Source organism: Nycticebus coucang, chromosome 6, assembly GCF_027406575.1.
Source record: "Nycticebus coucang isolate mNycCou1 chromosome 6, mNycCou1.pri, whole genome shotgun sequence".
NCBI lineage: Eukaryota > Metazoa > Chordata > Mammalia > Primates > Lorisidae > Nycticebus > Nycticebus coucang.
In genome coordinates, this window is record NC_069785.1 from 116604655 (window position 1) to 116630657 (window position 26003).

At 40.8% G+C, this 26003-nt stretch overlaps 1 protein-coding gene across 6 annotated transcripts in view; it reads left to right on the forward strand.

Moving 5' to 3' along the window:
* Positions 1-24964, forward strand: part of DIXDC1 (DIX domain containing 1) — a 79551-nt gene extending 54587 nt beyond the window's left edge. For 5 of the 6 annotated variants that reach the window (XM_053593689.1, XM_053593690.1, XM_053593691.1 and 2 more), the window contains 13 exons: positions 1458-1547; positions 4614-4667; positions 6043-6093; positions 9171-9275; positions 9705-9758; positions 10859-10951; positions 11032-11103; positions 12034-12123; positions 12716-12877; positions 13687-13753; positions 18869-18974; positions 20474-20582; positions 21798-24964. In XM_053593689.1, coding sequence (XP_053449664.1) covers positions 1458-1547; positions 4614-4667; positions 6043-6093; positions 9171-9275; positions 9705-9758; positions 10859-10951; positions 11032-11103; positions 12034-12123; positions 12716-12877; positions 13687-13753; positions 18869-18974; positions 20474-20582; positions 21798-21878 — 1134 coding nt within the window. In that variant the 3' untranslated portion in view covers positions 21879-24964. The remainder of the gene's footprint in view (positions 1-1457; positions 1548-4613; positions 4668-6042; positions 6094-9170; positions 9276-9704; positions 9759-10858; positions 10952-11031; positions 11104-12033; positions 12124-12715; positions 12878-13686; positions 13754-18868; positions 18975-20473; positions 20583-21797) is intronic. The other variant, XM_053593692.1, reaches the window with a different exon arrangement.
* The last annotated feature ends 1039 nt before the right edge of the window (positions 24965-26003 follow it).

Genomic DNA, 26003 nt, shown 5'->3' on the forward strand with positions numbered 1-26003 from the left:
TGTGTGTGTGTGTTGTGCTTTGATAGAAGATATGCCATGGAAAACTTTGGGATTGTACCCAACCAGGTTGTTCCCAGGATAATTTGCATTATATGGAAATAGATACTAATCAGTTTGGCTCTCCGTTTAGTTTTCATTTCTTAGTCTGGGAGAAATTTGATGGAAGATTAGACAGAAAAAAAAGAGAATTGACAGAAAGTCAGCATCTTAATATTCCCTGCAAACAGAGGAGTTTTAATTCACAGCCACATGATCACAATGAGAATTCAGTTCCATTGTAGAATACAAAAGGGCTCACAGCATCCACAAGGCTTCTTAACTCTTTTAGTGATGAACTAGTTGCATGCTAAGCCACATCCAGGACTGCTGACTTATTAGTATGCTTTAGTTGAGTCAATGTTTCTGTAACGCTGACTGCCCTTAGCCCCCTGCAGCCTTGTGGCTTCTTATCCATGTCCATACCTCTTGCTATGACTCCATGAAATAGCCAAATTCATTTGATTTACTAAAATTTTATTATCAGTGTTTGGCAAATCAACCATTGGGTAGATTTTAAAATGTTTTCTGCCAACATTGATGATGAATTTGTGTTGCATTTTTGAAACAGGAATTAATCTCTGTAACACTTCTCTTTCAAATTGAGACAGAATTATGATATAAAATGACACATTTTCAATCTTTGACTGCTCTAATGGGTCTCATAATACCTACAAGGGCTGATCCAGGTTTTGTGAGGCCTAAAGTATATAATTTGGGGGCCTTCTTTAAGAATAAAATTACAAAATTATAAATACAATTTTGGGTATAGGGCCTTAGGGCAGTGCACACAGTAGGCCTGAAGCTGGAGCTTCCTTAGCTTCAGGGCAAATCTGCCTCCCCTACCTACTAATATTCTAATGAAAGCAGCCTGGTGACAAGAGCTGAAATAAATGAGGACGTCTTCCAATGTTTTCCTTCTTGTTCTATACAAGTTGTCCTAGGGAGTAAAAATGCACAATTATTAAGTCAGTGCTCTAAATGTATTCCAAATAATACATTATAATATACTTTTCTAAGCCAGGATAATCCCATGCTTTTAGACTACTTTTCAGCTGCTAAAATTCAGTTTGAACAGCTCCAGTGTGAAATGTGTTTGGTTACTTCTGAAAGGAAGGTTTGTTTTTAAATTTTCTTCTTGGGCCAAGGAGGCTTGAGCAAAGGAATCAGGTGTCCAGAGAGTTGAAAGAGGCCTAGCATTGACCTGACAAAAGGACAGAAGGAACTAGTCTCAAGATGAACAATTGGAAGTATCTGAGGAGCAAATAACCAAGGAGATTTCTTGAGGAAGCTGGGTTATGATTTCAATTTAGTATGAACTGGGTTGTGATTTCAATTTAGGATGAGCTTACTAAGTCCAACTCTAGCCTAAGTTCATCTTATGGGGAATTAAGTTTCTTTTTGCCTTTGTGGTTATTCAGGCCTTACTACTCAATGGATCCTTACCTGAAGATGAACAGGAGAGGCCCTTGGCCCTTTGTCAACCAGGAGTCAATCCAGAGGAACAACTGGTAAGCTTTATGTTTTGTGACTAGACACTGAATCTTGCATATGTGTTTGACTTTTAGCATTTGACATGCTGTCCATAGCTCTCAGACTCCAGTTCTTCTGGTTTTTCTTCATTTTTTAAAAATGATTTTTTTTTTTTGGCCAGGCGTGTTGGCTCACACTACCGAGGTGGTTGGATTGCTTGAGCTCACACATTTGAGACCAGCCTGAGCAAAAGTGAGACCCCATCTCTACTGAAAGTAGAAAAACTGAGGCAAAAGGATCACTTGAGCCCAAGGGCACTCTACCCAAGGTGACAGCTTGAGACTCTGTCTCACTCTGTTGCCTAAGCTAGAGTGCCATGCATCAGCCTAGCTCATAACAACCTCAAACTTGTAGGTTCAGGTGATCCATTTGCCTCAGCCTACCAAGAAGCTGGAACCATAATGCCTGGCTAATTTTTTTTTCTATTATTTTGCTCTTGCTTAAGCTGGTCTCATACTCCTAAGCTCAAGTGATCCTCCTGTTTTGGATTATAGGAGTGAGCCACCATGTCTGGCTTTCTCCTGTGTTTTTGACTAGTGTTTCCTTCTTTCTTCATTTAAAATATTGAGTGCTGACTATACGCCAGGCACTGTTTCAATGTGCTGGAGACAGGGTAGTGACAAAACAGATCCAAGACCCTAATCTCATGGACTTGACATCCAAGTCCTCATTGGAAGCTTTCCTTTCTCTGCCTGTACCTTCACTATTTTTGCTCCTCAGTGGTCCACCCTGGGCCCTCTTGTCCATTCACCTGGGCAGTACCATGTGCCTCCGTGTCTTCTCTTGTTTCCTACCCGCTTCTCAACTCCTTCTGTGGAGTCCTGGATTTGTAAATGGAACATGCAACCGCCTGCTGATTATCTCTTGTTTATGAGTCCCATAAACACCTCAGTTTCCCTAAGTCCTAAATTAAAGTTTGTTCTCTGCCCCACCACTAAAACTACTTGTTCTTTTGGATGTGTGTTTTGGATTCCCAAATGCCCCACGCAGACATCTGGGTGCCATCCTTGAATCCTTTCTGACTCTGCCCCCTACAAACAGTCACAAGTCTTATCAGTTTACATTTCTAGTATCTTTATCCAGTTTTCTCCATTCTCACAACCATTTAATTCAGGCCTTCATTTAGTATTCTACATTTAGTTTACATTTCTAATATCTTTATCCAGTTTTCTCCATTCTCACAACCATTTACTTCAGGCCTTCGTTTAGTATTCTAGTTACCATCTAACTGATTTTTCCAATTCCTTTCCTGTCCTCCTCTAATTCATTTTCTGTAAAACAGCAAGAATAATTAATGTTAAAGACAAACTTCATTTGTTTTCCTTATACATAAAACTTTTTATTTCTTTTTCAATTCTCCATTGCCCTCACTGGCCCTTCATGATCAGGCCTCTATTTTCCTCTCCAACTCATCTCTGGCCATTTCTTCTTCCCTTCATCCCTGCTCTGCATCCTATGAACACGCTAAGCTTTATCATGAAGATGTACTTGCTGCACCAGTACCAAGAATCATCTGTGGGGGCAGCACCTGCGGCTCAAGGAGTAGGGCGCTGGCCCCATATACCGGAGGTGGGGGGTTCAAACCCGGCCCTGGCCAAAAACTGCAACAACAATAAAAAATAAAGAAAAATAAGGGAAGTTTCTAAAAAAAAAAAAAAGACTGTGTTTAAGAATCATCTGTGTTGGTGGGCATTTAGGCTGTTTCCACATTTTGGTGATTGTAAATTGAGCTGCAATAAACAGTCTAGTACAAGTGTCCTTATGATAAAAGGATTTTTTTCCTTCTGGGTAGATGCCCAGTAATGGGATTGCAGGATCAAATGGGAGGTCTAGCTTGAGTGCTTTGAGGTTTCTCCGTACTTCCTTCCAAAAAGGTTGTACTAGTTTGCAGTCCCACCAGCAGTGTAAAAGTGTTCCCTTCTCTCCACATCCACGTCAGCATCTGCAGTTTTGAGATTTTGTGATGTGGGCCATTCTTGCTGGGGTTAGATGGTATCTCAGGGTGGTTTTTTTTTTTTGCAGTTTTTGTCCGGGGCTAGGTTTGAACCCACCACCTCCGGCATAGGGGGTCAGCGCCCTACTCCTCTGAGCCACAGGTGCTGCCCCTCAGGGTGGTTTTGATTTGTATTTCTCTAATATATAGGAATGATGAACATTTTTTCATATGTTTGTTAGCCATTCATCTGTCTTCTTTAGAGAAGGTTCTATTCATGTCTCTTGCCCATTGATATATGGGATTGTTGGCTTTTTTCATGTGGATTAATTTGAGTTCTCTATAGATCCTAGTTATCAAGCTTTTGTCTGATTGAGAATATGCAAATATCCTTTCCCATTGTGTAGGTTGTCTCTTTGCTTTGGTGGTTGTCTCCTTGGCTGTACCGAAGCTTTTCAGTTTAATGAAGTCCCATTTGTTTATTTTTGTTGTTGTTGCAATTGCCATGGCAGTCTTCTTCATGAAGTCTTTCCCCAGGCCAATATCTTCCAGTGTTTTTCCTATCTTTCTTTGAGGATTTTTATTGTTTCATGCCTTAAATTTAAGTCCTTTATCCATCTTGAATCAATTTTTGTGAGTGGGGAATGTGGAGACTTTACATCTTTCATATTAACCTGGATGGAAGTGGAAGACATTATTCTTAGTAAAGCATCATAAGAATGGAGAAGCATGAATCCTATGTACTCAATTTTGATATGAGGACAATTAATGGCAATTAAGGTCATGGTGGGGGAAGGAAAAGCAGAGAGAGGAAAGGAGGGAGGCGGGGTGGGGCCTTGGTGTGTGCCACACCTTCTGGGGGCAAGACATGATTGCAAGAGGGACTTTACCTAACAAATGCAATCAGCGTAACCTGGCTTATTGTACCCTCAATGAATCCCCAACAATAATAAAAAAAAAAAAAGAATCATCTGTGACCAGGAAGTGTTTCCTATTCTTTGTATCCACAGTTGAGAGCTGGTATTTAGTAGGTGCTCAATAAACACTGAATGAGAGGCCTCTGAACTTCATAGCATGGGTGCATAACCATCTCTTTTTATCTCATATTCAGATTATAATCCAAAGTCGTCTGGATCAGAGTATGGAGGAGAATCAGGACCTAAAGGTATATACATTTTACCCTTGAAAAAAATTATGGGTACATTACACCCAGCTTCAGGAAGGAAAGAGATTTCAGAATTGGAATCTGTATGTGTATTAATTGAAAGAGAGAGCTACATCTCAAATATGTTATAAACATAACACCTTCTTAATCTTGGTGATAGGTAATAGGTATCTGTGTCATTATTGATTGTACTTTTTATATATTAGAAATAGTGCATAATTTTTCTTTTTTAATTACAAGAAAAAAAATGGATCTACTTTCGGGCGGTGCCTGTGGCTCAAGGAGTAGGGCGCTGGTCCCATATGCCGGAGGTGGTGGGTTCAAACCCAGCCCCAGCCAAAAAAAAAAAACAAAAAAAAAAAACAAAAAATGGATCTACTTTCAGTGTGGTCTTTTTTTAATGGATACTTCCTAGAACTCTTCTAGGTCAGTGGTCATAAGTGTATGACTGAAGGCATTAACCCTCTTTCCTAGAACTATGCAAATGGGATGCATACACACTCACAGACCTGAATTTTTAATAGAGCAGCTCTTCGGCCCATCTGTGGAGTCCAAGTTAAGAATCCCCACTTTATATATGTTAATTTTAAACTCTTTATGAGATGCAATAAGGAAAAAAAAGATTGGAGTCTGAGTTATGTGTATTCCCTTTCTAAAATCTATTTCCTAGTGACAATCGTGTATATATATTTTTTATCTATTGTAAGGGAAGGTTAATTAGTACTTTATTATTAGGCTCACGGTGTTTTTGTTTGGTCCACAAACAATAGTACCCTCTTGGAGAATCAGAAGCTCTCCAACCTTTTAATGAACATTAAGAACTGAGATAATTAAGCTGTGTATAGTGGCTTGTGCCTACAATCCCAGGTACTTGGGAGGCTGAGGTGGGAGGATCACTTGAGCCCAGGAGTTCTATGCTTGTGCTACTGTACGCTAGCCTGGGAGACAGAGCAAGAACCGATCTCTAAAAGGGGAAAAAGCTGAGGTAATTGTTTAATGACATTGGAGGTAGGCATATTTAAATATGATCACATATTTCATTGAGAGAGATGTAGATTATTATGATTATTAGGTTTTCCGATGGAGAAGATCGCTAAACATAGAAACAAGAGCTTCTAGGACTGTATCTTTTTGACAAGATTCTTCTATAACTGGGCAGTTGAGCCTGGATGCAACAGAGCACATGGAATGGGTTCTGTTCTTGTTTGTACGGATCAGCCTTTACTGCTTACTGGGCCAGACCTGCTTTCTGCCTCAGAGGGTTAGTTTTTCATGGAATGATGAACTGGGTTTTGTCTTCTAGCTAACAGAATGAGGTAATGCTTTCTGAAGCAACACAGATGCCACCATCTGATCTAACTATATTTGGTTGCAGAAAGAGCTGCTGAAATATAAACAAGAAGCCAGAAACTTACAGGGAATAAAGGTAACAACGAAGACATTTAATTCTTTAAATAAAGTCTCATAAGGTAAAGTAGTCTTTTGGTGAGTGGGGAGGATTGGGTACTAGCATAGTTGAGATTTTCTGGAGGCCTTTGTGCTGTTGGTAAAGAAAGGACTTGGTGGGAGGGAATGAGACACTTTCAGGAATATACCTTTCTTTTGCTGACGTGTATTTCTAGTATTCGTGACTCATGCTGCTGCCACCTCCGTCTGTGCCAACTTGACTGTCTGTTTATAAAATACTCCTCTTCAGTTCAAATGTTCTTTTTAAAAAATCGTAAGCAACCCTCAAGTGGGTTAAAGGCATTTCAAAACTATTAAGAAAAGAGTATAATTGTGGTGGATGTGTTAATCAGTTCAATGTTAAGCATTTCACATTGTATATCAAATCCGTACCCTGAACCCCATAAATGCATCAATGTACACAGTTGTGATTTAATAAAAACAAAAAAATAAAAACACCAACACCACCAAATTAAAGCATGAAAGGATAAACTAGAAAGTCAGCCTACTGGCCCTGTCCGCCCTATTCACCCTGTTCTCTTTCCTGAAGGCAATTCATCAGTTATTAGCAAGTATGTGTGTATTTTACTTTTCTCCCACCACATACACAGATTATACAAATAATTATACATGAAATATATATTCTTGATGGCATTTTAGGTTATCTGCAATCTTTTCTAATATAAACAGCGGTCTAACTAACAAGCATGAACGTATGTTGTTTCACCTAAGTGGGAGTATATCTGCTGAATAAGCATCTCAAAGTAGAAGAGGATATTCTTAAACTGTTGCTTTTCCCCTCTTCCCTCTACACTCATTCGTAGGCTAAACTAGTATATAACTCGGCAGTGTTTTCCAAAACATACTCTGTAGAGCTTTTGTAGGCAGTGTTTTCCAAAATGTACTCTGGAGGCTTAGTGCTTTTGAAATACTTCAAAAAACAGAAGTATTCCATGGTCAGATAAGTTTGAGAAATGCCCTGGGCCTGAAGAGTCATAGTGAATAATAACATGTTAAAGGATCTGAGGTCTGTCATAAAGAGGTTAGCCTAAGAAAATTTTAGGATTATGTGGAACTCAATTAACAACCATCCCCTGGAGCACTCTCTGGGAAATATTCCTCTAAACTACTAATGCCAAGGACATCTTAGACTACCTTTGTCATTTACTATCATAGCAGACAGCATAATTAAGAATGGTACCCACATTCTTCAGAGTCTGCAGTATTTCTTTGTGATCTAAAATGAGAGAAAAAAATCAGAACAAATATTATGGAATGCATCCCCAGTCCATTATTTCCATTTGAAGCCACCATGGTTGGTGTAGTAATGTATTATAGCTGGACCCTACAAGTAAATATATCCAGCCTTCCTTTTCGTTGTATTTCTTTTTTTTGGTTTGTTTTTTGGTTTTTGGCTGGGGCTGGGTTTGAACCCCGCCACCTCTGGCATATGGGACCGGCACCCTAACCCTTGAGCCACAGGCGCTGCCCTTCTTTTCTTTTTTTGAGACAGAATCTTATTATGTCACCCTCGGTAGAATGCTGTGGCATCATAGCTCACAGCAACCTCAAACTCCTGGGCTTAAGTGATTCTCTTGCCTCAGCCTCCCAAGTAGCTGGGACTACAGGTGCCTACCACAATGCCTGGCTATGTTTTTGTTGTAGTTGTCATTGTTTAACAGGTCTGGGTTGGGTTTGAACCCTCCAGCCCTGGTATATGTGGCTGGTGCCCTAACCGCTGAGGTACGTGCACCGAGCTTATTTTTTCTTTTTTTGAGACTGAGTCTTGCTCTGTCACCCAGGCTAGGGTGCAGTAGCATCATCACAGTTCACTGCAATCTCAAACTCCTGGGCTTATGTGATCTTCCTGCTTTAGCTTCCTGGGACTACAAGTGCACTGGAACTACAAGTGCATGGCATCATGCCTGTTTTTTTAAATTTTTGTTCTTGCTCAAGCTGGTCTTGAACTCTTGACCTCAAGTGATCCTCCTGGCTCAGCCTCCTAGAGTACTACGTTATAGGTATAAGTCACTGTGCTCAGCCTTAGCTCACTGAGCCATGGTAGGAAGCAAGAGGGTTCAAGCTGAGGGAAAGATAGTCTAAAGCTGGCAAGATCCTAGGAAATTAGGAAGAGGAACCATCAGTCCAAGAACAGTTCTGAGTGGGGGGAAATGTAATCCCAAGCCTGGTCCAGACTAAGCATTGGAAGCCAATGGAAGCAGGACAGCAGGAGGCTCTGAAAGCCAGAGTGGGAGCTCCCAGGGTTTCTTTATGAACAGAGAGGTGAGGAATAGGGCCCATCCCTCTAGGACATGGGGACTGAGCACAGAGGTAGAGGGAAAAAGAGCTAGTTTAGACTGAGTATTCATATGCCCAAGATATAGATAAGAAAGCCAGAGAGGAAGGAAGGGGAGCACATTTTCCAAAGTCGGTGTCATAAATGTAATAAGTAGTAGACTCGTAATTTGAATCTAGGTCTATCTGATCCAAAAGCCTGCTTATTCTCTCCCTAGGACACCGTAATGTTGGTAGTGAAGTGCAGGGTAGGTGGAGGAAAAATCAAATTGCATTCATCTTGGTAGGACAGTGGTTAGGATTTCTCTTGAGATGCTAGTGTCCTAGAGGGGGATAGGAAAACCCGGTCAGGAACTTGTGGCAAGAACCTTATATTCCTTTGGTCTTCCAGTTTGACAGAACTAATGTTGGGCACACAATGAAAGATGTATATAATTGGCTGAGAGATTCATCAAGACGGTGAGCTGGGCAGGGTGGCTTATGCCTATAATCTTAGCACTTTTGGAGGCTGAGCTGGGAAGATCACTTGAGACCAGGAGTTCAAAAGATAGAAAAATTACCTGAGTGTGTGGCATGCACCAGTAGCCTCAGCTTCTTGGAGGCTTAGGCAGGAGGATCACTTGAGCCTAGGAGTTTGAGGTTGCAGTGAGCTGTGATGATACCCACTGTACTCAACCTAGGGCAACAGAGCAAGACCCTGTCTCCCCAGAAAAAAACCAAGAACAATTGAGACCATAATAATAAGTCTACATTTTCCCCCAGGATGCTTTGCAGCAAAGATTGACTCAGCAGGACACATCTGTTCTTCAGCTCAAACAAGAACTACTAAGGGCAAACATGGACAAAGATGAGCTACACAACCAGAATGTGAGTTCAATGCATGAACTCTGACCTCACTGAACCCCATTAGCAGGATAGCATACTGCACAAGGTGCTGCGAGACTTGCTGTCCTCGTCTCGTTTACCTTGCTGCTGGGGTGCCTGCCCTAAATGCCTGCAGTTATTTTTATTCCCCATTAGACTCATCTCTTTCCTCAGTGAAACACATAGCATGCTGGGTAGGAAGGTCCATGAGCTCTTCTTAAGCTTTGAGGACACTGAGGCAAAATCATGGTTCTATGGTGATTATTTGACTAACGATAGGGAGAATAGCTGTGTATTTGACCATGACCATGCTCTCTTTATGCTGGGTACCACCCTAACTGCCAACATGAACAAGGTTGCTACTAAGTAGCTGGCTTCCTTGAGAACTGGTAGACAGTACTTCCATGCCAGTGAATTTTCTTATCTTTGCAGGTGGATTTGCAGCGGAAGCTAGATGAGAGGAACCGACTCTTGGGAGAATATAAAGTGAGAATGAGTATTGGTTTGGAAATGACTTTCATCTGAACGTTGATAAACAGGCTATTGTTGCTGTTGCGCAGAGTACTTAAGTATTTTTTTCTTACCTTTACTTTCTGGAAGGGAAACTTTTTTTTGTCCTTGATTCACTAGTCCTAAGGATAGACAGCCTCTGGGAAGCCGAGGCGGGTGGATTGCTTGCATTTAGGAGTTCGAGACCAGCTTGAGCAAGAGAGACCTTGTCATCAAATCTATCAAGGGTAGAAATGTCTTAACACAATAATCAAGTAAATGAGGCGAAAGCTATATTAATTAGTTTAATGTAAGCTTGTCAAATTATATAAAAAAATCAACACATTGTACCCCATCTACGCATAAATGTATTCAAGATCTATGTGTATATGACATAATAAAAAATAAAAAAGATCAGATTGAAAAAAAAAAAGAGAGAGAGAGACTTTGTCTCTACAAAGAATAGAAAAATCTAGCCAGGCGTGGGGTCAGGTACCTGAAGTACCAGCTTCTCAGGAGGCTGAGGCAGGAGAATCCTTGGACCCAGGAGTTTGAGGTTGCTGTGAGCTATGACACTGTGGCATTCTAACCAGGGCAACAGAGTGAGCCTCTGTCTCAAGAAAAACAAACAAAAAAAAAAACAATGACAAAAAAGAATAGTACAGCTAGTAGAAGGAATACAATTGTACCTTTACCTCTTCACCTGTAGGGATGGGTCACAGCAGTCCTCCTACAAATGGTAGTTCCCTTCCTCTTTACCCTTCCCCAAATCCTTTGCACTGTGTAAGACTATTATGTTGTTTAAAGTCTTCCTGATCTACCTTGAGGACAGGGTTGTTGCCTCTGAAGCTCTCCTTTACTCGCGTGGAATTGTGTTGCAGGTGAATGTTTCAGTGGCCTTGTTTTTTTTTTTTTTTTGTAGAGACAGAGTCTCACTTTATGGCCCTCGGTAGAGTGCCGTGGCCTCACACAGCTCACGGCAACCTCCAACTCCTGGGCTTAAGCGATTCTCTTGCCTCAGCCTCCCGAGTAGCTGGGACTACAGGCTCAGTGGCCTTGTTTTTGCCACACATCGACTAGCTCTCTCTGTGTTGCAGAAAGAGCTGGGGCAGAAGGATCGCCTCCTGCAGCAGCACCAGGCCAAGCTAGAAGAAGCACTCTGGAAACTCTCGGATGCCAGTTACCACCAGGTGGGAACATATTCAGCCACTGACTTTCCTGCACCTCTGGCCTGCAGGAATCCTTTTCCAATATAGTCTCTGTTTTGCAGGTGGACCTAGAGTGGGAGCTAGAACACAAAGATGTCCTTTTGGCTCACTGTATGAAAAGAGAGGCAGAGGAGGTAAACTTGGGTTCTCTCTCCCATATTTATGAGACAAATGGGGAAATTGTGTTTCTGACTTAGCTGAACCAAGACCACAGACTTCTTTGTTGGGAGGCTATATTTTGAGGGAGTTAAGATTTCAGGTTCCAGGATAAGAAAATCTGGTTTTGAGTCTCAGCTTTACGACTTCTACACTGATGTGACTGTAAGTTGCTTGGCTACTGAGCCATCTGGAAATTGGAAATAACAGTGACCCAGTCTGTCCTCATGAAGAACATATAAGATAATCCACATAAATAACTAAATACTGCTCTGTTAGAGTCATTTGACAGAGTCAGGCTCAAACAGTATTAGCCATTATTTCTTTTATTATGAAGCAAAGGCAGGTGGTGCCAGGGGAGCATTCTGAGGCCCTCCCGTGGCCATGGCAGAGCCTAGGTGGGGGCCACCGGGCTTAGGCTATTATTTCATTTATCCCACATTCAACAATCCCACTTAAGTCTCATGTGCTGGGGATATAGCATTGAACAAAAAGGAAAAAACTTACACTCATGAAGGATACATTTTAATATAGCTAAGCAAATAATTATATACTGTGGCAGTTAGTGATAAATGTAAAGAAGGAAAATAAGGCTGGGTGTAATGGCTCAGGCCTGTAATTCTAGCACTCTGGGAGGCCAAGGCAGAAGGATCTTTACAAAAAGTAGAAAACAAAGTAGTCAGGCATGGTGGTGCTCACCTGAAGTCTCAGCCACTCAAGAGTTTGAGGCAGAGACTCACTTGAGCCCAGGAATTTGAGGTTGCAGTGAGCTATGATGATGGCCACCGTATCTATCTAGCCAGCTAGCCAGGGGGACAGAGCAAGATTTATCTCAAAAAAAAAAAAAAGGGAAGAACAAAAATAAGATGTCTTGGTTTAACAAGCAATTTTTCTTCATGCTACTATAGGTGACCAACTACAACAGTCACAACTCTCAAAGCAATGGTTTTCTCCTTCCAATGGCAGGAAAAGGAGCTGCTTCAGTCAGTCACAGAGGGGTAGGTGGCTGGATTTGAGTACAGACTTGACTCTGTTAGCTGAAACCAGAACACAGAGCTATGCCAGTGGACTGCGCCTTGTATACAGTTCCTTAATAATTGCGTCTGTCAAGTGTGTACAGATATATGAGGCACTTGCTATCCGAAGTTTTTTAAGAATTAGTGGGTGTTCTGCTGTGGTGGCTCACACCTGTAATTCTAGCATTCTGGAAAGGCATGAGCAAGAGCAAGACCCTGTGTCTACCAAAAATAGAAAAACTAGCCAGGAGTTGTGGCAGGCACCTGTAGTTCCAGCTACTCAGGAGGCTAAGGCAAGAGTATCTCTTGTGCCCAAGAGTTTGAGGTTGCTGTGAACTATGGTGATGCCACAGTACTCTACCCAGGGTGACACAGTGAGACTCTGCCTCAAAAAAAAAAAAAAAAAAAATTAGTGGGTAAATAGTAGCAGTAGTAGAAGAGGAGTTTCCTCCACAGAAGAGGAGGAAAATTTCTACAGTTCATACCTTCACCCCTCTGTCCTCTTACGCCTAGCAGCTGGGATGTGTTTAATATGCACTGTGCCAGGCCAGTAGCACCTTATTTTTGCCCATAGACCAGCGATCTGCAGCTTGTTCGAGATGCTCTGCGCAGCCTGCGAAACAGCTTCAGTGGCCATGATCCTCAGCACCACACCATTGACAGCTTGGAGCAGGGCATCTCCAGCCTCATGGAGCGCCTGCATGTCATGGAAAACCAGAAGAAGCAGGAAAGAAAGGTAATCCTCTCGCTGTGGTGTCTCTCTGAGGGCGAGGAAGCTGGGTTTTAGGAATTTTCATTTAGATGAAGGCAGTATTAGAAGACATAAGACCCTGCTGAAGTTTATGCTTGCCTTTCACTTTGGTTTTCCTCTCAAGGGAGCTGACTATTCATCATAGTAGGACAGTCCAGGTAAAGAGTTCATGGGCAGTCTTGCTCCCAGTAACTATGCAGCTGTGTAAGGAACCGTGGTTCTTTTTTTTTTGTTTTTGAGAGAGTCTCACTTTGTTGCCCTGGGTAGAGTGCAGTGGCGTCATTATAGCTCACTGTAACCTCAAACTCCAGGGCTCAAGCGATCCTCCTGCCTCAGCCTCCTTGAGTAGCTAAGACTACAGGTGTGTGCCACAGTGTCCAGCTAACTTTTCTATTTTTTGTAGAGACAGGGTTTACTCTTGCTCAGGCTGGTCTAGAATTCCTGGGGTCAAATGATCCTCCTGCTTTGGTCTCCTAGAGTGCTAGGATTTCAGGCAAGAGCCACTCTACCCAGGCTGGAATTGTAGCTCTTAATCCCACAGGGTCTCTGCTATTTATTCCCCGCTTCCCTACCTTATGAATGTGTTTAGCACTGGATAATACATGGAAAATGAACTGGAAATTAAAAAGCTTATTATACATATACATTATTATTGTTAGGATAATAGATTCAATTTTATATACTGCAAAAAGTCACAAGAAAGTATATATTTTAGGTATAGTTTTATGATGTTAATTGCTTTTTTAAGTTTTCCCATTGATCATAACTCTTGTGATTTTTGTGTGGCTCGCCAGGTCCGGGGCAAGTCACCCAGAACTCAAGCAGGTAGTGAATACCGGGAGTCCTGGCCCCCTAATTCAAGTAAGTGCTCATTTTGGCTCAGTAGAGACTCTTAGCATATTAGACCAGAAATTTTGTATTTTTCACACTACCAATATTTTGAGATAGAATTTTTCTTTTAGTGTTTCCCTTTTATAGTAGTAGAACCTCCATAGTTGACCACTTCCCTACAGTGACCACCTCCTTAAGTTGACCCATTTTCATAGACCAGAGGACATACACCACATGTACATATCAGTACAGTAGGCCTAGTTCCTTATGTTGACCGTCTCTGTATTGACCAGTTTGTTACAGTCCCGTGGGTGGTTCTACTCTATTTTTTATAGAAACTCCACAATGATGTAATAATCTTTTTATTGTATAGTTTAATATAGGGTGAAATGAGTTCTCCCTCTTTATTATTCTTTATTGTCTTTTTCATTTGAAAAGTCTGTGCATTCAAACTTATTCTTTGCTAATCTAAATCAGCTTTCACTTGTGTCATCAATGAACTATTTACTAAACCAGTCTTTCCTGTGTGGTGTTTCACATCATGGATTACTCTTTCTTTGAAAATTTTCCCTAAGGTGTACATAACGTTTGTATTAGTGAGCTTGGGCACTATACCATAAAATCCAGCAAAATACCATAAACTGGATGTCTTAAACAACACAGATGTATTTTCTGAAGTTGGGGGGCTGGATGTATGAGATCAGGGTGCCAGCATGGTTAGGTTCTAGCGAGGGCTCTCTTCCCAGCTTGCAAAAGGCCACTTTCTCCCTGCGTCTTCACGTACCCTTCCTCTACTTGTAAGGGCACCAGTCTGTTGGATCAGGGCTTCACCCTCTGACCACATTTAATCTTTTTTTCGAGATAGGGTATAGCTCTGTCACCCAGGCTAAAGTATAGTGGTCTAACATAGCTCACTGCAGCCTCAAACTACTGGACTCAAGCAATCTTCCGGCGTCAGCCTCCCAACTAGCTAGGACCATAGGCACGTGCCATCACATCTGGCTGTAAAAAACTTTTGTTTTTTTGTAGAGGTGCAGTTTCACTACATTGCCCAAGCTGGTCTTGAGCTTCTGGCCTCAAGTGATCCACCTGCCTTGGCCTCCCAAAGTACTGGGATGACAGGCCACTGTGCCTGCCCATCATCCAATCTTTTTTTTTTTTTTTTTTTTTTGTAGAGACAGAGTCTCACTTTATGGCCCTCGGGGTAGAGTGCCGTGGCCTCACACAGCTCACAGCAACCTCCAACTCCTGGGCTTAAGCGATTCTCTTGCCTCAGCCTCCCGAGTAGCTGGGACTACAGGCGCCCGCCACAACGCCCGGCTATTTTTTGGTTGCAGTTTTGGCCGGGGCCGGGTTTGAACCCACCACCCTCGGTATATGGGGCCGGCGCCCTACCGACTGAGCCACAGGTGCCGCCCCCATCATCCAATCTTAATCGCTTCCTTAAAGACCCTATTTCCAGTATAGTCACATGAGGAGTTAGTAGTTCAACGTATGAATTTGGGAGAGACACAGTTTATTCCATGTGAAGTACCAAAATATTTTCACATTTATTTTATTGTATCGTAACTTTTTTTATCTCCACAACTTTGAGCTCCTTAAGGGTAGGGATTGTATCGACTATGCATCTCTAATACTTGTTACACAATAAGAACCCAATAAGCATTTTATTTTATTTTTCTGAGACAGAGTTTCACTCTGTTTCCCTGGCATCATATCTCACAGCAACCTCAAACTCTTGGGCTCAAGTGATCTTCTTGCTTCAGCCTCCTAAGCAGCTGACACTACAGGTGCCAGCCACAGTGCTCAGCTAGTTTTTTTTCTTTCTTTTTTTTTTTTTTTTTAGCAGAAATAGGGTCTTGCTCTTGCTCAAGAACTCCTGAGCTCAAGCAATCCACCTGCCTTGGTCTCCCAGAGTGCTAGGATTACAGGCGTAAGCCACCATGCCCGGCCTCAATAAGTATTCTAAATGAATAATTAAATGACATGACTAACTTCTATTCCCCCTAAGTAATGATATTACTATGCATTTATCTTCCCAGCTTATAAATCTCAGCCATTTTTGACTTTTATCTTTTCTGCCCTATGTTCAACTATATCCCTAGTACTAAGACTTTGTCTTCTAAAGGTCTTTCCAGGGCAGCACCTGTGGCTCAGTAAGTAGGGTGCTGGTCCCATATACCGAGGGTGGTGGGTTCAAATCCGGCCCGGCCAAACTACAAACAAAAAACAGCTGGGCGCTGTGGCAGGTACCTGTAGTCCCAGCTACTTGGGAGGCTGAGGCAAGAGAATTGCCTAAGCCCAAGAGCTGGAGGTTGCTGTGAGCTTTTGACGCAACAGCAGTCTACCGAGGGCGACAAAATAAAACTGTCTCTAAAAACAAACAAACAAAAAAAGGTCTTTCCAATCCATCCCTTTTCTGGCTCCAGGGCTACCTTATCTTTCAGATAGTTTTAATTGCCTCTTAACAGGTCTTAGTCTGTTTAGTGTTGCTTTAAAGCAGTGGTTCTCAACCTTCCTAATGCCGCAACCCTTTAATACAGTTAAAAGGGGTTGCAACCCACAGGTTGAGAAGCGCTGCTTTTAAGGAATATCGGAGGCTGGGTAATTGATAAAGAAAAGAGGTTTACTTGGCTATTTTGCTGGCTGGAAGACTGGGCATCTGGTGACAGCTTCATACTCATAGAGGAAGTAAGAGGGAGGGCGGGAGGCAGTAGGGTCTTTTTCACAACTAATTCTCACAGGAACTAACAGAACTTAGTCTCCACTCCCAGGTATTCAACTATTCTTATTTATTTATTTAATTTTGAGGCAGAGCCTCACTTTGTTGCCCTTGGTAGAGCTCTCATAGCTCACAGCAACCTCTTTAACTCTTGGCCTTAAGCAATTCTTTTGCCTTAGCCTCCGGAATAGCTGGGACTACAGGCGCCCGCCACAACACCCTGCTTTTTTTTAGAGACGGGGTCTCACTCTGGCTCAGACTGGTCTTGAGCTCCTGAGCTCAAACAATCCACCTGCCTCAGCCTCCCAGAGTGCTGGGATTACAAGTGTGAGGCACTACGCTTGGCCCATTAAACTATTCTTGAGGGATCCACCCTCATGCTCCAAAGACCTTCCATTAGGCCTCACCTCCAACATTGGGGATCAAATTTCATTATGAGGTTTGGGGGGGGGACAAGCTTCCAGACTACAACAGTTTCAAGAATTTCACTTATTCAGTTCACACTTAATTTGCTGCTAGACTAAGCTCTCTAAAATGCTAGTCTGATCTTATGCTCCTTTTTTGTATCTCTTAGAGCTGGGTAATTGATAAAGAAAAGAGGTTTACTTGGCTATTTTGCTGGCTGGAAGGCTCTAAGCCTGTCAGAGTCCTGTGTGATCTGGCCTCTACTTGCTTTATTACCCCACAACTGCCCAATATATTCATATACTCCAACCGTACTAGTTTATTTACAGTTTTATAAATACATGATCCCTTCTCATTCTTTTGCATTTGTTCTTCCCTCTTATTGGGATGTCCTTTTCAACTTCTCTATTTCATGATTTTTTTTGAGATAGAGTCTCACTTTGTCACCCTCAGTAGAATGCCTTGAGTTCAAGTGATCCTCCTGCCTCAGTCTCCTGAGTAGCTGGACTACAGGCACCAGCCACAATGCCCAGCTATTTTTTAGAGAAGAAAGTCTTGCTCTTCCTCAGGCTGATCTCAAACTCCTGAGCTCAGCCCACCCACCTCAGCCTCCCAAAGTGCTAGGATTACAGATGTGAGCCACCATGCCCGGCTATCTCATATTTTAGAGGTGCTCACGAAAAGGATTCCCCAACTTTGGGGCTTTTCTACCTCTTCCAGGCGGAGTTAACTTCTCCATCTTCAGTTCTCCCATATAGTTTGTACAAATTTGATTCTAGTTAACTGTAAATACTTGGAATTGCTCCTGTTATCCATACTAACTATGAATTCTTAAAGATCTCATGGGGGGTTAGTTGATTTTTATAGTCTCAAAATCCAGCACATCGTAGGTACTCAGTAAATGTTTCTTGAATGAATGAGTAACTTACGCTAAGAGTGAATATTTTATTTGTTCAACAACCAGTGTGTGACAGGTAGTGTGCTATCTGGCTGGGGCAAAGGAGAATCATGGCATGTAGATTACAATACTTGGCATTCTTTGGATGAAAAGTTCTGAAAACTGACAGAATGTGATTTCTGTGCAATGAGAGGAATTTTCCCTTATCTTTATTTTTGTATTAATTCATCACTCATACTCTTAGTTTTTTAAGCTATGCCATATTTTAATTTTTGAAATTTAAAAATTTGTAATTATTGTGGGTTTTAATTTAAAAAAATTTATTTTTAGTTATTATGAGACCTCTAAGTTTTGTTACCTGGGCATTAATTATTGTGGGTTCCTCTTTCTTATTTTAACTCCTTTCCGAAGACTACTCTCCTGTGGCTGCCATTGTGATTGGGATCAATGCCTAGAATAAGTTAAGAAGAAAATCTGTACAGGTGGAATTGCACTAGAGTTTTTTTTAGTTTTTTTTTGGTGTGTGTGTGTGTGTGTTTTTAATTTTAAGAGGTTTCTTCTGAGCCAAATGTATGTGACTGGCCTGGAGCACATGGCCTCAAGAGGTCATATGAGAAAAATGTGTCCCTGCAGGAGAGATTTTAATAAAAGTTTAATTATTGGTTTTTGGTCCTTATGTTAAAAGTTTCTGATTGGTCTTTTCTCCTATTCTCTTAAAGTCATAATCACAAGTGTTCATTAGTTATACTTTTCCACAAGTATCTTTTTAAAGGATAGAGAAAAGATGTGGATCAAGAAACTTGTGACAAACATACCTAGATCCTCTAAGCTGGGAGTTAAGGTCGGTCTTGCACTTTAGTTTCAAGGCTACGTGACTCCTGTGGCTCTTGTTCCTACTGAGTTTTCTGTTCATTGACAGTGTCCACGTCTGAAGCACCTTTTGTCCTCGTGGTCTTAGTGGTGACTTCCTGTGGATCACAGCCAGTGAGCCTGGTGTTTGGCAAGGGTGTGAAAGCTGTGTTCTGTGACCTCAGGCAGCTTCATTCTCCTGGGACACTGGAAATGAGGGGTGGTTTGGAGGAAGTTGAATGTTCTAACTGCAAAGTCTCTCTGATTACAGAGTTGCCTCACTCACAGAGCTCTCCAACTGTCAGCAGCACCTGCACTAAAGTGCTGTATTTCACTGACCGGTCACTTACACCATTCATGGTCAATATACCAAAGAGGTAAGATTCTGGAATCATTATTTCTCTGTAAAAAAGAAGAGGAAAGCAGAACCATTAGTTACTGTACTGCCCACCTTGAGCAGGTGCAAGGTGTTTCAGAAGCAGTGTTATACAGTGAGAAGTCTAAGAGATAGTCTACTTCCAGCTTTGTGACCTAACAGTAACATTATTAAGGGACAAGTCATGACCTACCTACTACTAGTTCCAGGTACAATAATAGTACTTCCAATCTTGGTGACTATGCAAATACACATTCCAAAACTGGGAAAACAGTATTTTAAGCGTTCAAATAGATTCTGCCAATAGCCACAGATTGCAGCTTGGCACTCATTCCAGGGCTGTAACTCATTGATATTTGTTGCTATTTGATGACTGCAACTAATCGCTGTTGAGAATTATGTTTAAAAACGTCACACCTGTAATCCTAGTATTCTGGGAGGCTGAGGTGGATGGATTGCCTGAGCTCACAGGTTCAAGACCAGTCTGAGGCAGAGCGAGACCTTGCCTCTAAAAATAGCCGGACGTTATGGTGGGTGCCTGTAGTCCCAGCTACTAGGGAGGCTGAGGCAAGAGATTTGCTTGAGCCCAAGAGTTTAAGGTTGCTGTCATGCCACAGCACTCTACCGAGGGTGACCAAGTGAGACTATGTCTCATAAAATAAAACCAACCTTCCAAAAATCCAGTTAATATAGTTCATCTTAAGGCAAATGGTTTGAAATAAAGATATTTAAACTCAGGAATCAATTAGTAAGACAGGTTATATATAATTTTCTTCCTATGGCAGTGCCCATAGCTCAGTGGGTAGGATGATAGCCATGTACGCCAAAGCTGGCGGGTTTGAACCTGGCCTGGGCCAGCTAAACAATGATAACTGCAACAGAAAAATAGCTGGGTGTTGTGGCGGGCACCTGTAATACCAGCTAGTTGGGAGGCTGAGGCAAGAGAATCACTTAAGTCCAAAAGTTTGAGGTTGCTGTGAGCAGGGACACCACGGTACTCTACCCAGGATGACAGCTTGAGACTCTGTCTCAAAAAAAAAAAAAAAGAAAGAATTTTCTTCCTAGAGAGTCTGCTTATTTAGTCTGGGTTAGAAGCCAGTAGCCTAATGACAGAAGGATAAAGATGGTGATACATGATTCAATTCTATCAGCCTAGAGAACTGGATCTTGTATGTAGCAAGGAAGGAAATCGAGAGAACTTGGTTGTATTTATGGCTGTTCAACAAATTTGATTTCAGGACAGGAACAGAGAAAAGTGATTTTTCTGATACTGAAGCAATTAATCTATTTTAAATATTCACATGTAATGCCATTTCATTCCCCAGTGGTCACTGGTTCTCCAGCCTCTGCTCTTTTAGTCCTGGTTATTAGGGACAGTGACCTAACCGGGGGCTATTTCTGCCTGTTGACTTTGGCAGGGGCCAGGGTTTAAGCTAACATCTTATCTTTCTAGCTGATTGATTAACAGTTCTATTTTAGTGTTCTCTCCTTTTGTTGCAGGTTGGGGGAGGTGACACTGAAGGATTTTAAAGCAGCTATTGATCGGGAAGGGAATCACCGGTATCACTTCAAAGCCCTGGATCCTGAGTTTGGCACTGTCAAAGAGGAGGTACAGAATCCAAGGGGAGTCTGGGAGGTATTACAGGTCATACCTAAGCCCAGAAACCTATTGAAGGACTAGTGCCCATAAGTACACGAGTAAGGTCAGAGGAATTTGCGAGAGTCTCAGACCAAGAAGATCATAAAATGGTGTAAAATATTGCTTTTTTTTTTTTTTTAATTTTAGGTCTTAATCACATTGACCAAGAACGTAGGGCGCCGGCCCCATATGCCGAGGGTGGCGGGTTCGAACCCAGCCCCGGCCAAACTGCAACAAAAAATAGCCGGGCGTTGTGGCGGGTGCCTGTGGTCCCAGCTGCTCGGGAGGCTGAGGCAGGAGAATCGCGTAAACCCGAGAGTTAGAGGTTGCTGTGAGCCGTGTGACGCCACGGCACTCTACCCCAGGGCGGTACAGTGAGACTCCGTCTCTACAAAAAAAAAAAAAAAAAGAAATTTTTAAAAGTTTTAAAAAGGAAAAACTTTTTGTTAGGAAACATAAAGAACCTATGACAATAAAATAATTTTCTGTCTGTAGTCAAATCTTAGAAAACTTGTTTCCTATATAGAGTAAAATAAACCACCAGGTATAAATATATGGAACTATGTATTACGTGGTGATAGTTTCTTATAATGAAAAAAAAAACTTCTGGATAGTTGCCTATGCTTATTCCCAACTCTGAGTATCTTCTTAGCCTACACTTCCCTTGGTAATCCATTTGCTATAGACTTTTTTGTGGTTATCATGTATTGCAAGCACCTTTATTGTGATTCCAAAAATGAAAAAAGTTTTCAAAAGCAAAAATTTTATTTTGTAAACTTTTCCTCAGGGAAATGTTTTAATAACTCTGTCATTGCTGGCTTAGGAAATGAACTGAATGTCAAAATTGCATCTGAGAAATAAATCAAGATTGGTTTTCTTTCCCATCCTTTCTTGACAATGCCTGGTACAAAAATCTTACGCTACTTTCTCCGAGGAAGGCCAAAGTACTGTGTGATTAGTATTTTATAAATTCTTAACAAATCTCTTTGAGCAAAGCAATATTACCCTTTTCTTCTTTTTAATTTCGTGGATGTGGAACTAAGAAAAAAATATATAAAATACCAGCTGCATCTTTAGGGACAAAAAGGGGCATAGACTACAACTTCTACACATTCTCGTCCTACTTGTCTGAGGTCTTAGCAACAGTTGTTTATTTTTTCATGGTGGCCTCTTTTATTTCTCTAGGTTTTCCATGATGATGATGCCATTCCTGGATGGGAAGGGAAAATTGTAGCCTGGGTGGAAGAAGACCATGGAGAGAATTAATGCTGAGTATTTGACCAGGGGCTTTTGGAACCTGGTCACTCCCTTGCTGCCTCACTCAGGAAAGGGGACTAAAACCAGAATACACTAAGAAGTTTCTAGTTTGTGCTGTCAAACAAGCTTCTCTGTAATGGCCACAGGCCAGTTGTTTTTCTGTGCCTGGCATATCTGGTTTTTAAAATCTCTGCCCAAATGTATTCATCTGGAGTTCTTGTTCATGGGAACACAGTATTTTATTCTACTCTGAGGACAACAAACCGAAGGCCTTAACCAGTGGGGATGGATGATCCCTCTCCTGCAGGGGCATGGCTGCTATTATCTGGAAACTAGGAATTGGATGTATCACTCCTATGTTACAGTATTATTTTAATTGGCCTCAATGGTTGCATCAATCAGAGTCCCAGCATCTGTACTTACAGACAAGGCAAAGGTACCAGCTTTCCTGTTTCTTTGCAGCTATTGCAAACCAAGAATATCAAGAATAACTCATCAGGTGGTACCAAAGATGAAAGCCCACTCTTCAGTAATCTTTTGAACTGGACATGGATGGTGCTGAATTGTTGATTGGATGGAAGAAGGGCTGCCCACATTGTGCTATACTGTGCTAAAACTGTGATCAAGACCTTGGGCTGCCTCTTCTGTCTTAACTGGTTCCACAGCTTGTCTTTTAGCCCACATAGGACCTATTTCATGTACTGCTAGTTTTCCCTGGGGACTCTAACTTGAGAGCAATTTCTTTTTCTTCAAACTGATGAACTTTGTGTTTGAAAGGAATAAGGAGTGAAAGGCTCCTTAAAAATCCAGGCGGGTATGGAAAGGTGCTGCTACCCACATCTTGACTTTTTGTCTCATGACTAACTCATGGCATCTCCTTTGCAGTTAAAAGGAGGCAAACCATTAATTTCAGTATTTGTGATTTATGAGTACTGAGCATGAATTACTGGTCTGTCCCTCCTCATTTCTAGATCGGAACTATTTTCTATTTATATAGTTTAGGCTGATCCTTTAGGGCACAATTGAAACCATGGGGCATGGAGCATGAGTTGTTATGGCAGGGTTGATTCTGGGCGGAAAAACTTAGGATCTTTTTTTTCATGTGCAACATTGTCAAGTGTAGAAGCTAAAAGAGTTCAACTTAAAGAGATTACTTAATTGCCTGGGTTTTTTCATTCACCTACCAACCATCATCAACTAATCAGCCATTGTTATCTGTAGTTCCCAAAACAGTCTGCCTGTGACTTCCAATGTACACTGCCAAATGTAAGAGTGGGACAGATCCGTTCCAGGTTCTTGACTTATCTCCAATTCATCTCTCCTTTTCAGTCATTTCAACAGACTACTCTTTGGAGCTCCCAGATGACATCTTGTTGTTTTATATAGATATGTCTTTTAAAAATAGTTATGTTTGGAGACTTCTTTTGTACTCATTTACTTTTGTCTGAGAACCATGTCTATTTTTATAACTTGTGTGTGAGTCCTATATATTCTCATATTCTGTATAATGTATCCATTTTCTAGGGAACCCAGCAGCTTTTATACAGTCTCTTCTTACCACCCCTTGTGGTTTCAGACAAGCTTTATTACAAGAATACTAATGACAACTAATTCTTGTTCCAATTCTACCTGCTGTTTTAGTTGTGGAGGTAGATGGCTCCTCTAGCAGACAGAAGAGCTCAAAAAGACACTTGATTTCTTTTATTCTTCTACTGAAGAATGATTTTTCATCAGAAATGACTGGGAAAGTTTGGGAAATCAGCCAAAAGCAAGAATAATATATAATGAAAGCAAACAGAAGAAAATAGTGTATTCTCACAGTTTTTTCTGTGTCTAGAGAAAAAGTCCTCATGTCATTAATTTCTCTGTTGCATGAATTTTAGTGTTTTGCTATAAGATAGCATGAGGGCTATCAGGCCAAAATTCATTATTGTATTTCCAGTACAATTTATCTTGAATATCTGTCTCTTTAATCCATTTTACTTGTCAGTTTTAAGCAAAGTCTTACCATTATGTGCAATTCAACTTTTACAGAGATTAAATCAAAAGTTGTTTTCCAAGTCTTCTACCTACCTATTTTGTCTCTATCTGTTTTGGAGAAGGAGCTTCATGGCCTCGATACCTTCATAAAAAGCTGAAGTTGAGTTCACCAGAAGGAGAACATGAGATTATTTTTTCCCCCTTCAGTTCATGAATCTCATGTATCGTGGGAAATGATCAAGCATCCCTACTAGAGGATGTCACTACAGTAACTTGTACAAAATGTGTTGGTGATCCTCTTTTCCAATTTCTAAAGAGGAACCTTCTGAACAAAAGTATGCAGTGATTTATCCTGTTTTGAAAAGTCTTTCATCTGGCTGTACTCTAGAAGGCCTTCTGACGTATTCATAGTATTGTTCCCTAGTAGCCTGGGGGTGGTAGTCCATCCTGTGACTGCTGTCCAACCTACCTTGAGAAAACTAAGGAATTGCGATGGTTAGAGTTCATAAAATAATCGCTTAAAAAAAAAAAGACAGACATAAAAACTAGCTAAGAGTTCAGTTCCTTAAAACTGAAGTCAGACTGTTCTCTTCTTGGTCAATTCCCCAAATTAGCTAGGATTGGAACACTTTACAATTTGTCCCTAAAGAATTTAGGTTAAACTCACTTGCTAATAGCAGTCCTACTTACCAACTTTCCAGCTTTTTGACCAGGACAGTTGTAAATTAGAGAAAATATCTTTATGCTCTGCATCCAATCCAAGAAGACTCTCTTAAAAGCATTTAGGTCATAATTAAAATTATTTTCATTTTTTTCCATAAAATGAGCATTATGATTGCACACTCCTTCTGTTGTCTAAATTTATGTGAGGTACAGCTTGCTTAAAATACATATGTAAAGTTATATTTTCTTAGAAACATGGATGTTTGCAAGCATTGCTTTCAAAGAGATTATTTCTGTGTATTCTCCCTGTTTTACAATGTTTTCATGAAGACTGTGCTGTATCAGAGGCTTCTGATTATCAAAGTGATAACCAGTTTTAACTGCCTGTGTGTACCAGATTTGCGAACTAATTTCAAAAAACACAAACCATGAATAAAATGGAGTTTGCAAACAAAATACCATTAATCATTTTCACTTGTGTGTTTATTGACTGAGATTAATCAATAAAGCCATTGACATTTAGTGAAAGTAAATTTCCTTAAGTGATCTCCTTGGTAACATATTTACTCATTATGTGGAGAATGAAGATAAAGATCAGTTTATTGCTACAGATATTTTACTATTGGTATTTCTAATGTAAGCACAATATGGGCTGTAACTACTAAGAACAATTAATTTTAGCATTTCATATAAATGTGCAAATAACAACCTCACTCTGTGAAACAGTATTTAAGTCAAAAAAATGCACATTCCTTCAAAAATGTATATTTAAAGGAGCCCAAATTCCCAAATCAACTTGAGAGCTGCCTTCCCCCAAACTTAAGTAGGCTTTGTTTACTGCTTCAATTTAATGTTTGTTGTATCTAATTGTTTAGTCCTGAATGCTTTCATTGACTTCAACTATTTTCAACTATTAATTGGCTATGCCACCATTATGTTAAAATTAAATGTGCACAAAATTTAACTCAAAATCTTTCAATACAATAATTCTCTTTCTATCTACCCACTTTATATCTCCATTCTACAACTCTCTGTACGTCAAAGCTCTTGAGTCTTAAGTTTCCCCTTTCCAAACTGTTTAGGATTATTCAGGATTGTTCTATCAGGATTGATGTGACAAACCCAAGAATTCTTAGCCTAGTTGTGGGGTAAACTTACCATTCCTGGACTATTTCCATCTGTGCCTTCCTATAATTTAGTTGTACCTAAGTCAAAATTATATTCAACAACAATTCACTATTCTTTGAAAACTGCAAACAAGGTTTAAGCAAGTCTGAGTGAACAGATCTTGCAGACCACTTCATGCTGTATTCTAAAGGCTGATTTAGATCTGGTTATTACATTCTATAGTTAAACTATAATCTATGAAGTATAAGCCCTTTTACTAATCACAATTATTTTTCCATTGCTTCTTCCAGTAGTTATACACAGTTTTATATAACAATCTAATTGTCCTTCTCTTCATATTATTTCAAATATGCCTTTTCATTT